The 13,078-nt window shown below is 34.1% G+C and overlaps 1 protein-coding gene across 1 annotated transcript in view; it reads left to right on the forward strand.

Annotated features, from left to right (window-relative positions):
• PREX2 (phosphatidylinositol-3,4,5-trisphosphate dependent Rac exchange factor 2) overlaps positions 1–13,078 on the forward strand; it is a 388,457-nt gene that overhangs the window by 258,489 nt on the left and 116,890 nt on the right. The window contains exon 32 of the mRNA XM_074278839.1: positions 1,996–2,213. Coding sequence (XP_074134940.1) covers positions 1,996–2,213 — 218 coding nt within the window. The remainder of the gene's footprint in view (positions 1–1,995; positions 2,214–13,078) is intronic.

Below are 13,078 nucleotides of genomic sequence, written 5' to 3' on the forward strand. Positions count from 1 at the left end.
ACCAAACCTTGGCTGAAGAGTTGGGGGGAACAATCAGAAGAATGGTTTTTGCATTTTCATCTCAGTACTTAAAAATTAAATAGTTTCATCAATAAAATAGAACAACACTTAATAAGAGTCACAGTTATTTGCATAATTTATAGCAACTTTGAACCAACTCCCTGTACTTTCTTGGCAAAAGATTATGTGAACCCTGGCATTAAACAACAACAACAACAAACCCACTTTGGAGGCAAAGTCTTTTTTTAATTAATTTTATAATTATAACATTTTTTTGACAGTACATATGCATAGATAATTTTTTACAATATTATCCCTCGTACTCCCTTTTGTTCGGAATTTTCCCTTCCTTCCCTCCACCTCCTCCCCTACATGGCAGGCATTCCCATACATATTAAATATGTTATAGTATACTCTATATTCTAGATACAAAATATATGTGCAGAACTGAACTTTGTATGTTGTTGTTGTTATTGCAAAGGAAGAATTGGATTCGGAAGGTAAAAATAACCCAAGAAGAAAAACAAAAAAATGCAAACAGTTTACACTCATTTCCCAGTGTTTCTTCTCTGGGTGTAGCTGATTTTGTCCTTCATTGATCAATTGGAATTGGATTAGATCTTCTCTGTATTGAAGATATCCACTTCCATCAGAATACATCTTCATACAGTATTGTTGTTGAAGTGTATAATGATCCCCTAGTTCTGCTCATTTCGCTCAGCATCAGTTGATGTAAGTTTCTCCAAGCCTCTCTGTATTCATTCTGCTGGTCATTTCTTACAGAACAATAATATTCCATAACATTCATATACCTTAATTTACCCAACTATTCTCCAATTGATGCACATCCATTCATTTTCCAGTTTCTAGCCACTACAAAAAGAGCTGTGGTGGCCAAATATTAACTTTGTTATTTTGTCCAGAGATAAAGTTTTTTCACAATTCAGATTTTGTGATAATTTTCCTTTGTAACTGAGGAAATAGAGAACTTTTCTTTTGTGGTCAAGAGTTCAGATGTTTTAGGTTATCTTTTCTATGGAACAACATGGAGCCCTAGGGTGGATTTCTTACTGATTAACCCTTTACCTGGAATAGTTAAGGCTCAAATACAAATAAAAGTTTCCACTATTACATTTTCTAAACTTATTGTAATAGAAGATATTAATTAATGAAAATTGACCTCTGTTGAGGTATATACATTCTTCCTATCTTAAAGAAGACAGTGCTGTTAAAAGTATTATTTGGTTTAAATGTGACAATATACATTATCAAATGCAATCTGATAAATTTAATATTATAAAATATTATAAGTGAGAGGAGAGTTATTAGTTGCCTCAGATATTTCCTGTTCTTTAATTATGCAGTAATGCTTATTATCCCTATTAAATAGTCTTCAAATTTAGCATCTATGACCCTGTTTTGCATTTGCAAATTCAAACATTGATATTTATGTGGTTAAATAAATGCTCTTAAAAGCAAATTCTAGAATCCTAAACAAGAGGAAAAAAGGAGTTCTATGGTAGATTAACATTTCATAGAATGCTAGAGCTAGAAGGGATATTATTGATCATTTAATTCCATTCTCTCATTTTATAAATAATGAAATTGAAACCCGGACAGTCAAATTGAGTATCCCAAAGCCAGAAAATAAAGCTGGAACTAGAATTTGTATTTTCTGGGAACTATTGTTTCTAAAATAAATCTTGATCTGTCTTTAAAAAAAGATTTAATAGCAACAAAATAGTTATAACATGCAAATATAGTTTAATCATTTCTTTAAATTGCATTTAACTCCATTGTTTTATAATATAACATTGCTAAAGGCAGTATTTCAAAATAAAGTATGTTGAAAATGAACATTTTTTCTTTCTTTATCTTATTTATTGAATAGGAAAACTAAGAACAAATTGTGAATTTAAGTCAAATCTTAATTTGGTCAAATCTTCAATCAGTAGTCTCTTTCAAAATTGTTTGTTATATGCTTTTGGATCACAGATAGTGAGATACAGCTCCGAAGAGACATGGTTTTCTGCCAAAGTCTAGTGGCCACAGTCTGTGCTTTTTCTGAGCAACTAATGGCTGCCTTAAATCAGATGTTTGACAATAGCAAAGAGAATGAGATGGAGACTTGGGAAGCAAGTAGACGATGGCTGGAACAGATTGCCAACGCAGGGGTTCTTTTTCACTTTCAGTCGCTACTGTCACCCAATTTGGTAAGTCACCATTGAAATTCTATTTCTTTCCCTATAAATTTTGGTGAGTTGTAACATCTGTGTTATTCATGTTATTAGGAATATTTATGCATTCTTCATTATTTCATTGTTTTAGCATATTAGCTGCTGGTTCTACTAATCAGGTTTACATTAAACACCTACTATGTGCAAAGCATAATACTTGACTTTGGGGAAGATAAACTTTAAATTAGATTAGTTCAACACATTGTCTGATCTTATAGAACTTATATTCTAGTAAAGGAATATGATATACTCACAAATTAATTATATAAAATGATTTTAGTAATAATGGTAATCATGGATTAACAAAACTTTATCAGTGGATGATATCTTAGCTGCATCTATTAATACTTCCACCTTTAACAATGGATCATTTAACCTCTCCAGTCCATTCTCCTAACCTGTATATTGAGATGATTGTATTAGAGGATTCATCTAGAGTTGTGTTCCTCTAAAATTCTGTACTTCTAAGAAACATGAGTGCTGGAGAGGTCAAGTGATTTTTCAATTGTCACAGTACTTGTTACTGAAAGCCTTGGAAACATGTCCCATTTCTTGACTTACAATAGACTATTTAAACCTATTATACTGCACTTCCCTGACAAAATTGTTTTGTTACTTTTAGTATACTTAATACACAGGTCTTTTCCTGACACTTCAGCTCAAGTCCTTCCATTTGCTAATTGATATGTATGTCTCAGCAATGACTAGAAAAAAATCATCAGAGAAGAAAAGTTGTTTCTGCTCTTATTTCTTACTTATCATCTGGAACAGAAGAGACATCTTGTAATAAAATTAAAACCCTCACTAAGATTGGTGTTTTGGACCTTATGTTTAATAGACAACCTATGACAATGTTCGTGGCTATAAAGTTTGACAATCTGTTTAAAATTTGCAATTGTTGACTAATTGTGTAGTTCTCTTTTGTCCTCTTAAAACTTTGAATATTACCATCACAACAGTAAAATATACTTTGTTTATGCATTTTTCCTATAATGGATATAAAACAAATATGGTAAAATATTTAGGAAATATTTCTAGAGCAAATTCTAAATCTTACAAGAGATTTTTTTTTCCCTAGTTCTGGTAGGTGCAGTAACTGAAAAATTATTAATTAAACTCATTCATTTTGATTTGTCACCTTTCATAAAGCTTTTTCTATCTTGATTTCTGGAGAATTTAATTTTATAAATCAACTTTCCATTTGAAGTCATCCTCTGAACATGCTTGCATATAAAGAAATCACTTGCTTGCATATAACCACTTGCATGTAACCAAATGCTTGAGTCACTGCTCAGAAGCTACAGATATAAATAATGATATCTTAGCTGCATCTAATAATACTTACTTAATTACTTAAGTACTACTTACTAATACCTAATATCCAGAAGCTTATTGTGAGTAGAAGATTGGCCTTCATGAAAAATCCTTAAAATAATTGGCTCATAGGAAAAGCCTTTAGAGTTTATTTAATCTGATGCTTTTTTGCAGATATAGACAGTTAAAATTGAGAGAAAGTAAATTACATGTCCAAGGGCATACAAATTGCCAATGATAGAACTAGGATTTGAATACAGGTCTTCTAACTCCAAACCCGGTACTTTTTTCATGGCATTTATCTTCAGTGCTGTTTAGTTGACTTTAGTAGCAAGGTTTAACTTGAAATCTATGAACATTAAAAATATATTTTATTTCATGGTAATTGATTTATTTTATAATTATAGGACTTTTATTTTATGTATTTAATTCTTAGAAGGGGTCCATAGATTTCACCAATATATCAAAGAGCTTTTTGACACACACAAAAAGACATACAATCAAAAGTTGGAAGTTCAGTCTAAGGGAAAACAAAAATCAAAGCAACCCTTGATTTTTTTTTTTTTAATAGGTTGAATACCTGACTTGATATTTATAATTAGGTAGTAATCAAACAAGCTCTCTCTTATTGTAGATAGGACATATATCCTTCATAAAGTCCTGTTCAATGCCTCTTTATGGTGTGAAGATGAACATGGGTTCACAAAGGGCTATGCTAGGGAAGCATAAGCTTTGGCATTTCTACCATGCTGGAATGGCTTCAAGTAGTCTTCAAAGTGGAACATTTCAAGGACAATCCTTGCTAAGGAAAACTTCTCAACAGTAGGCTGGCCATTGGTGATGAATTCACTGGCAGCTTATGGAACAGAGAAAAGCCCTATTAGCTCTTGACCGGTTGTGTCCTGGAGACTGCGTGAAATTAATTGTATTTAATTCAGACCAATTCAGTAAAATGTTTTTGAATGTTATGATTTGTCAGATACCGTACTAGATGATAAGGGAAACATCAAAATAAATAAGATGTAGGCTCTTCTCTCAAGATTACTCGTAGCACAAGTTCTTAATTTGTGTGTGTGTGTGTGTGTGTGTGTGTGTGTGTGTGTGTGTGTGTGAGATAGTCTAATGATACCTATGAACTCCTCAGAATAATGTTTTAAATGCATAAAATACATGGTATAAAAGAAATAATTACTATGCATTAAATTAAAGATGTAATTTTTTCCAAACTAAGTCATAGATTTTGTGCAATCTTTCTGTGGTTAAGAACTCATGATATAGTAGGATAATAATTCATGTTTACAAATGACTCTTAAACAAATTAAATTACCTGGTGTCTAGGTATATAAAATAAATGGAAATCTAATTCTAGAAATGGTCTGAGGAAATAAAACATTTTTATCTAAGAAAAATCTATGGTAATTTTGTGCAAGAAACAGTATTTTGAGGCATTTGAACTGGGAAAAGTGGGAATGAGGGAAATGTTTTTCAACATAAGACATATCATAGCAAAATCAAGGAGGTACAAGAAAATAGAATTTATTTCTGAAACAGTGAACAGTGCAATATTACCAGAGTATGGAGTGTATGAAGTGGAATAGCATGGCAAGACCAGAAAACATTATTTTGAAGCTTTCAGGGGAATGCCTTGCTTTGGAATTTAGGCTTCTTTTTTTATTATTATTTTGTATTATTCTGAAAAGTGGAGTGAAGTGATTAGGACTGAATTAAGATGATAAATCTGGCTGTCATGAAAAAGAGACTGGAGGTAAAGAGACTAGTTAGGGGAAAGGATTTTGCAGGATAGTGATGAGGGAAGGAATAGAGAAGAGGGGATTACATTTTTAGAAGTATTGCTGATGTGGGACTGGTAGCACTAGGCAATTAAAACAAAATGCAGATGCCTATTTATTTGGAGGAATCAAACAGAGAAGATAATTGAGGAACTGCTGCTACTAAAGCTTTTAGCATGGGTGTCAGGGAAAATGATGACGTCATTAATCAAAAACAAGGAATTAAAGAGGAACGGTTTTGGTAGATGTTAAAATTATTATGTACATATAGTATCTTTTTATCTTCTTTGATCTTTTGAGGTTGTAAAGAACTGGGAATCAACCATCAATTGTAGAATGTCTGAAAAAATGATGGTATATTACTTTGATACTATTGTGTTGTAAGAATGAAGTTTCAGAGATGCCTGGGTACACTTGTATGAACTAATGAAGAGCAAAGTCGGCAGAAGCAGAATAATATAATACAATTCCAAAAACATGATAACAAATAATATAATATCATGCTATACCATACCAAATAGTTAAATTCACATTTATTAAGCACCTACTATGTGACAATTATTATAATAAGCATTGGATATATAAATGAGAAAAAAAAAGTACCTCTGCTCTCAAGAAGCTTACCCTCTAATAAATGAACACAAGATACAAATGCAAGCTAAAAAGTGGTTGGGGTAGAAGGTGAGGGGAGAAGGTACTCAGCATAGCGTCATGATGAGGATGGATTTGACTCCAAAAAGTTCAGCTCATGGGAAGTGGACAATTCACTTGGCTTTTAAGCCCTCTTTATGTAGAAGCTCTGAGAAGACATTTTTGCTCTGTCATTTAATACTCCAATCAGAGGGGCACAGGGTATTTTACCAGTACCTTTGGTCTCCTTAATAATGAGCTTCCTATTGAAGCATCTGAAGTGACACATGGTGGGGTCAGGGTATGATGATTGTGGAGTTGAATCCAAGGAGTAGCTGATGAGGAAGTTGAGAGGGGAGATGAAAAAGAATGCTGTATTCATTACAGAGAGATAATGGACTAATATGCCGAATCAGAAACATATTCTGAACATAGCCAACATGGAAATTTGTTTTGCTTGACTATACTTATATGAGAGAAAGGTTCCTTCCTTCCTTCCTTCCTTCCTCCCTTCCCTCCCTTCCTCTTTTCCTTCCTTTCTCTCTTCCTTTTTTTCCTCTCCTCATTTCTTCCTTCCTCCTCTCCTGCCCTCTCCTCTCCCCTCCTTTCTCCTTTCCTTACCTCTTCTTTCTCCTCTCCTCTCCTCTCCTTCCTTTCTTTATTTCCCTTCCTTTCTACCTCCATCTCTTCCTTCTTTCCTTTTTTCCTTTATTCTCTTTTGGGGTGTGAAGAAAAAATGCACTATTCTCCAAATAGTAACTTGATAAATGCAAAAACTGGTTGAAAAAAAAAAAAGGTAAAATCTTAAACATTTAAATTGCTCTAGCGTATTTTTTTACTTTTCATCTTTCTATTTCCAAGCATATAATATAGGGCTTGTGACAAAAAAAGATTTTTAATATCTACTTTTTGGGTAGCTTGGTTGCAAAATGGATAGTGCCAAGCTTGGAGTCAGAATCATCTTTCTGAATTCAAATATGATTTCAGTCACTTATTGGCTGTGTGGCTAAACAAATCACTTCATCCTATTTGCTTCAGTTTCCTCATCTGTCAAATGAGCTGGAGAAGGAAATGGCAAAACACTCCAATATCTTTGCCAAAAAACAAACAAACAATCAAACAAAAAAATAAAATAAAAAACAAATGGAACTATGAAGAGTCAGACATGAGTAAAAACAATTGAACATACAAGAACAAGAACAACAAAACAAATTTTTTGATTAATTTTTTTTTCTATAGAAAGATACTGTGCTTAGTTTTGAACATAGCAAGATCATAGGTTCATCTTTATATTTTAAAAGTTTTCTCTTTAGGAGCAGAAGCAATGCAACCAAGTGCTGAAAAGTATGTACAATGCTTATCTAAGTACATAAAAGTTAACTTGCAGGAATTAAAATAGCATTTCCCCCTATTTTGGATCAGTTTTTGCTAACTCTGCTATGGAATTGGGTGGGGAAGACCACAGGCTCAAATAAATCAAGACTATTTCTCAAGGTAAAAGCAGAAAGGAATTTTATTATGATCTTGTGAGAAAGGGTGTCTCCCTCCCAACAACTACTCAAATAAGGAAAGAAGAGGCAGTTAACAGATAAGAATTATATAGGGACCTGGACTAACACTACCTATCGACTGGGTCTTTGCCCTGAATAGTCAGGACAAATGACCTCACATTCTAAATCATAAATGAAGAAAAACTTTCAATTCAACCACATTTTTAGGATTACTAAATTACCTTCTATAGGAGTTTCAGGGCCGAGGTAGGCCCAACTTAGTCTCACAAAGAAAAATTCCCACTCCTTATAAACCATGTGATCTTTAGAGAAAGAAATCTGGCCCTGGGACACAGCTGAACTTCACTCACTTTTTACAACACTGTCCCATCTTGTGAGATAGCTTTCACAATTCACTTTATTCAATTCCCCCTCTCTTTCATTAGTTGAAAGCTTCACATCAAAGTTTATATATTTCTTCAACTTCCTGATTGATTTCATTTTCGGGTCTGACCTATCCTCCCAGGCTCTGGTTTCACCTTTGTCTCTTGAACACCATCAATCATGCTAATCCACCATCAATCACACTAATCCCATGACTGTACCTTCTACCTTAATGATTTTGGACAAAGTTTTCTGAACCACATTGGTAATAAATTGCATCATATAGGGAGGACATAACTCCACTAAGGAATAACCATAAAGCCTGTCTCCAATAGCATCCTCCAAAGCAAGACTACCAAGAGATGTTAAAAGGGGAAGTCCAAGTTTGAATCATTGCATGTATTGATTTTCTGATGTTTTGGTTATAGCTTTTACGAAGGCAATAGTCAATATTTTCTCCTAAAAATATGGTCTTTTCTCATGGGAATATTAATTATGAAATCACCCAGACAGTTTCCTCCTTTTCTTGCCCTTCATTTTAATCATCTTGGATAATACAGATTGGAAAAAGGATGACCCACCAAGTACTATGAGGATAGCCTTCCACAGGTATCTCCTTCTTATTGACTGGAGTTTTCTTTTTGGGCACAGGTAGTAGGACCACCTATCATCCTAACCAATTATGTCCCCTATAATTTGAGTAGGTAACCATACACAAACAAAAATGCCTACCACAACAGAAATGCTAAAATAAATAGACAAACATATGCACCTAGCAACAAATAGATGACTAGGCCAAATACTCACTTACCTACTCTAGAATATAATATCACATTTTTGTTTTGAATTGTGCTCATAGCTTCTATTAACCATTTGCTCTGGTTATAAAAACTTGCCATTAGAGAAAAAAAAGCAGGAACATAATTATAATAGCATCAAAAGAGGTCCTTCAGATCTTGGCCTGAGAGCATACACATGATAGTAACAATTCCACTTTAAGCCAGATTCAGAAATAATTAGGTGGCTTCTGATTCAAAAGACCACCACTGGGAAACTGAGTCAGAAGGATCCTACCTTAAGCAGAGGCCAGGGTCCTTATAACTCTTGCCCAGATACTAACTTACATTTATTAATAATTCAGGCCACATTCTTCTGAGTTGCTTGTGGCATACTTCTTTCAGATAGTAGATCACTGGCTTGATGATGTATCACAGTCATACTGGAATTTAAAACTCCAAATAATATCAGCTACAATTCTAAGAGATTTTATTTCCAATAGCAAATCTCATCAATCAAAGCTTCAGGTGAATTTAGCCCTCAAAAATCACATAACCTAAATAGGTATTGACTAGGATGCTACATTGATTCATCCTAGAAGATTCACAGCTTATCTATCATATCTAAGTAGATGGTTTTAAATTCAACATTACATAAATCATTTTGCTTTTAAAATGCTCAATACATAGAAAAATTCTAAATTGCATATTGTCTATAAGAGAAACATGTTCAGAAAGACAAAGCCAAAAACTTATTCTCAGAATCCCTTTAAATAAGGGGTACAACTTTAAGATGATTCATAAACTAATCAAAACTCATATAAAATATAGAATTTCCTAATTTCACATAAAATAACTATCAGAATTAACAATATTTTTTCCATTCTAAATTAAGTTAATTCCACTTCCTCCAATTGAGGAGTCCTTCTTTTTGGAAATATAAGTAACATGAACAACAACACCATTATTGTTAAAATTCCTCTATGCACAAACATTCCCATCTCCCACCAAAACATTCCTATTTGCAGAGTCAGTTTTAGAGATGATAAATTGCCCTTAATAGTCCATTCTTGAGGTCCTCCACAGGTCCTTTAAGCCTGCTGTTCTTCAGCCTCTGCATTTGTAACATTTGGTAAGGTCTTTCCCACTCTGCATCTTCCAGGACTTATTAAGTGTTACTCTTCTGCAAACTCCAAAGGTGTTGTCTGAGTCAGCAATCCTTGTTTCCTAAAGGTTAAAAAGGGATAAGGATACGACCAGTACGTAATTCCTTAAAAACAGATCCTTTGTTTTAAAAGAGGGTTTTTCTTTTTCTCCTCCCAAATAAAATAAACCAATCTCATATGAGGAAAGTCCCAGGTCACTTCTGGGAACCATTCTAATTCTTTAACAAAGGAATAAGCAAACATTGGGTCCAAAGCAATTTAGTCCCTAACATCAATTTAGTAATCAGTTTCTTAAGAATATGAGTCATTCTTTCCACTTTCCTGGATCAGGGCAGATGGAATTGCCACTCGATTTGCAATTCTTCCCTATTATTTCTGATAAAACCTTAAAAGTAAACTATGTTCCTTTTACAGAATCAATAATCTCTACTCCATACTTAGGTACAATTTGTTCCAATGCTATCCCATTAACGCCAGCCACTTAAAGCGGTAGAAGAGTTCAGGGGAAAGCTTCTACCCATCCACCTATATCTGTTTCCCCACTGTTGTCATTTCATTAAAACAACCTAAATATTTTGGAGCAAGGCTCCCCCTCACTCTGGGGGACACCTCCTCAATAATCTTCCTATTTATCTTCTGACATGTTATATACCTTTTAGATACAATTTGCTCTACAATTACACATATCACCATACACCAGATTTTCTTGCTTTTCCTTCTTTGTTAAAGAAGAAAACAAGACAAATCTTAAGATTAATGTTCTAAATAGCTTTGGATCAAATTTCACAAAATTTATGCCACATATCCAGCTGGGCCCACAGAATGTTAAAACACAGCTCATACAATTTTTACAAATTACCCAATATTCTATTTAGCAAGCAACATAGTAACGTAAGTATATTTTATCTAATTAGGAGATACAAACATGTGACCTCTATAGGTAAGTTATCAGAGAACCAAAGTTTTTAACTTAAAATCAAATCAAATACAGATCTAAATTTTTAGTAACAGTACTTCAATATCAATGCACACATTTCTAAACTCTTATATCAGATTGAACAAATTCACAATTTTAGCATGCACAGGTTAATAGTAGTTATCTCCTACAATTTAAAAATCAGAATTCTAGTGTAAACACACACAACCCCAAAACTTAAGGTATCAGAAAACTGCCCTTTCAAGTTTGGCCAAAGGGCTTTAAGAAATTGACAGACTATAATAAGACCCTGGGGGAAGAGGGTCGAAGAAATTTGCATCCAGGTATCTGGCTACATGTCTGTGCTCCCTGGCTGTCTCACTCTCTATACCAGAAATGCTAGGGAAAGGTCCATGTCAAAGATGTTGGGATACCAGCACAAACCCCAGAAGAATTCAGGTCAGTTAGGGCCATCTCCCTAGCCAAGATAGATTCCACAAACCTGCAAAGCTTAGAAAAACTTAGAGAGGGAGCAGGTTGTTTTTTTTTTTTTTGTTTGTTTGTTTGTTTTGTTTTGTTTTTTTCTTCATCCCCTCCCCCTTCAGCAGTTTCCCCCAGAAGGATTTTAATCACATAAGGTCTACTTAAAAACACCATAAACCAACTCAATTCAGCTTATAGTGCCAAGCAACTTAAAACATTCTCAAAAACCCCAGAATCTTTAAAAATGTTTTTTTTTTTTTCCTTAATAGTTCTGTAACTTAATTATTTCTGCAGACTCAAATTGGCTAGTTCTTAGTCCAGAAAACTGTCATTTTTTCATTTCATTCATTTTTTTTTTTGGTAGTACACTGCTTTTCCATTTTTCTAAAAGTTTTCAAACTCTCTAATTTCTTTCAGTTTCTGTTCTTCTCAATCATACATACTTAAACTTTCTCACTAACCTTTCTATATATATCAGTTAAAGATCTTATCTTTCCAAATCAGCCTGATCTTTTCCAAACCAGCAACAGAGGCTGACTCCTTAATTTTCACTCGGATTGCTAACTTTTAACCCAGAACACAGAATGTAAAGCAGACTTATACGTAGAAATCACACAGACAGATATAGAAATCTATTTTGCCTACAGTTTTAAGTCAGACATACTCAATTAGCCTTGGGAGCATCCTCCCCATACAGAGCAACAATATTTAATCATTTTACTTTTTGCCCTTCTATCTTCCCAAGAGACTATCTCTTCTGCAGAGGGAGGCTTTTGGCTGAGCCCTCCCATTCTGAATATTTGATGAGATTTTACAGAATCAAATGCATTTAGATCCCACTCTCCCATACCCAATTTGTCAGAATCATCCCCAATCCCCAATCCCCCCAAAAGGCCTGTCCTGTCCAGAGCAACCCTCCAGAGTCTGTAACCCTCAACTTGAGGGTCAATTCAACGGTCTTACAGGTCACTTACCCTTTGGTGTCCCACATATGAAAGTTGCCTAATTGACTGCCATCCAATCCCTTCTACTTGGGATTTGTCATAGATTTACTGAGTTATGTTTTGCCTTGAGTATCTCCCCTTTGGGTGATTTTACATTGAAGAGCAGGGAAGGACGTGGAAATTCGCAGGCTGCCTAAAACAAGGCAGGGTGCCATCCTGCTAATGCTTGAGACCCACCAATTTACCAGTTAACGCAATCCTAGACGAGCCCCCATAAACTGTATGGGACAAAGACCATAGGCTCAAATATTTGAAGGAGATTTCTCAAGGTAGAAACAAAAAGTAATGTTACTATGATCTCATGAGAAAGAGCATCTCCCTCATTCAGAATTAATGTTTATAGGGGGCAGCTAGGTGGTGCAGTGTTTAGAGCACCAGCCTTGAATTCAGGAGGACCCAAGTTCAAATCTAGTCTCAGACACTTAACACTTTCTAGCTGTGTGACCCTGGGCAAGTCACTTAACTCCAGTCTCAGGAAAAAAAAAAGAAAAAAAAAAAAAAGAAAAGTACTTTACATATATTAACCCCAGCCTCAGGGGAAAAAAAAAGAATTAATGTTTATATTACTTTTTATCCTGTCACAAAGCAATATTAATTATATTTTTATAGAGAAATTCAGCTAGTGGCACATCTCTTTTTATGTTTTCACAGTTACATTTCCATTTAAAAAAAAAAACAGGAATAAGAGCAAGGTTATGATATTGACTGTCAATGAAATGGGTTCAACTTTTATGGATGAAATTTTAATTTCTTTTTGATTGCTCAGTATTCATTCCAATAAAAGTACACTTTCTTATTTGGCCCCTAAGAATGAGAATTCCATTATTATAGCCTAGGTTACCAGAATATTTTGATTTGGAAAGAATCGCAAATGTAACGTGAACCAAC

Source organism: Sminthopsis crassicaudata, chromosome 1, assembly GCF_048593235.1.
Source record: "Sminthopsis crassicaudata isolate SCR6 chromosome 1, ASM4859323v1, whole genome shotgun sequence".
Taxonomy (NCBI): Eukaryota; Metazoa; Chordata; class Mammalia; order Dasyuromorphia; family Dasyuridae; genus Sminthopsis; species Sminthopsis crassicaudata.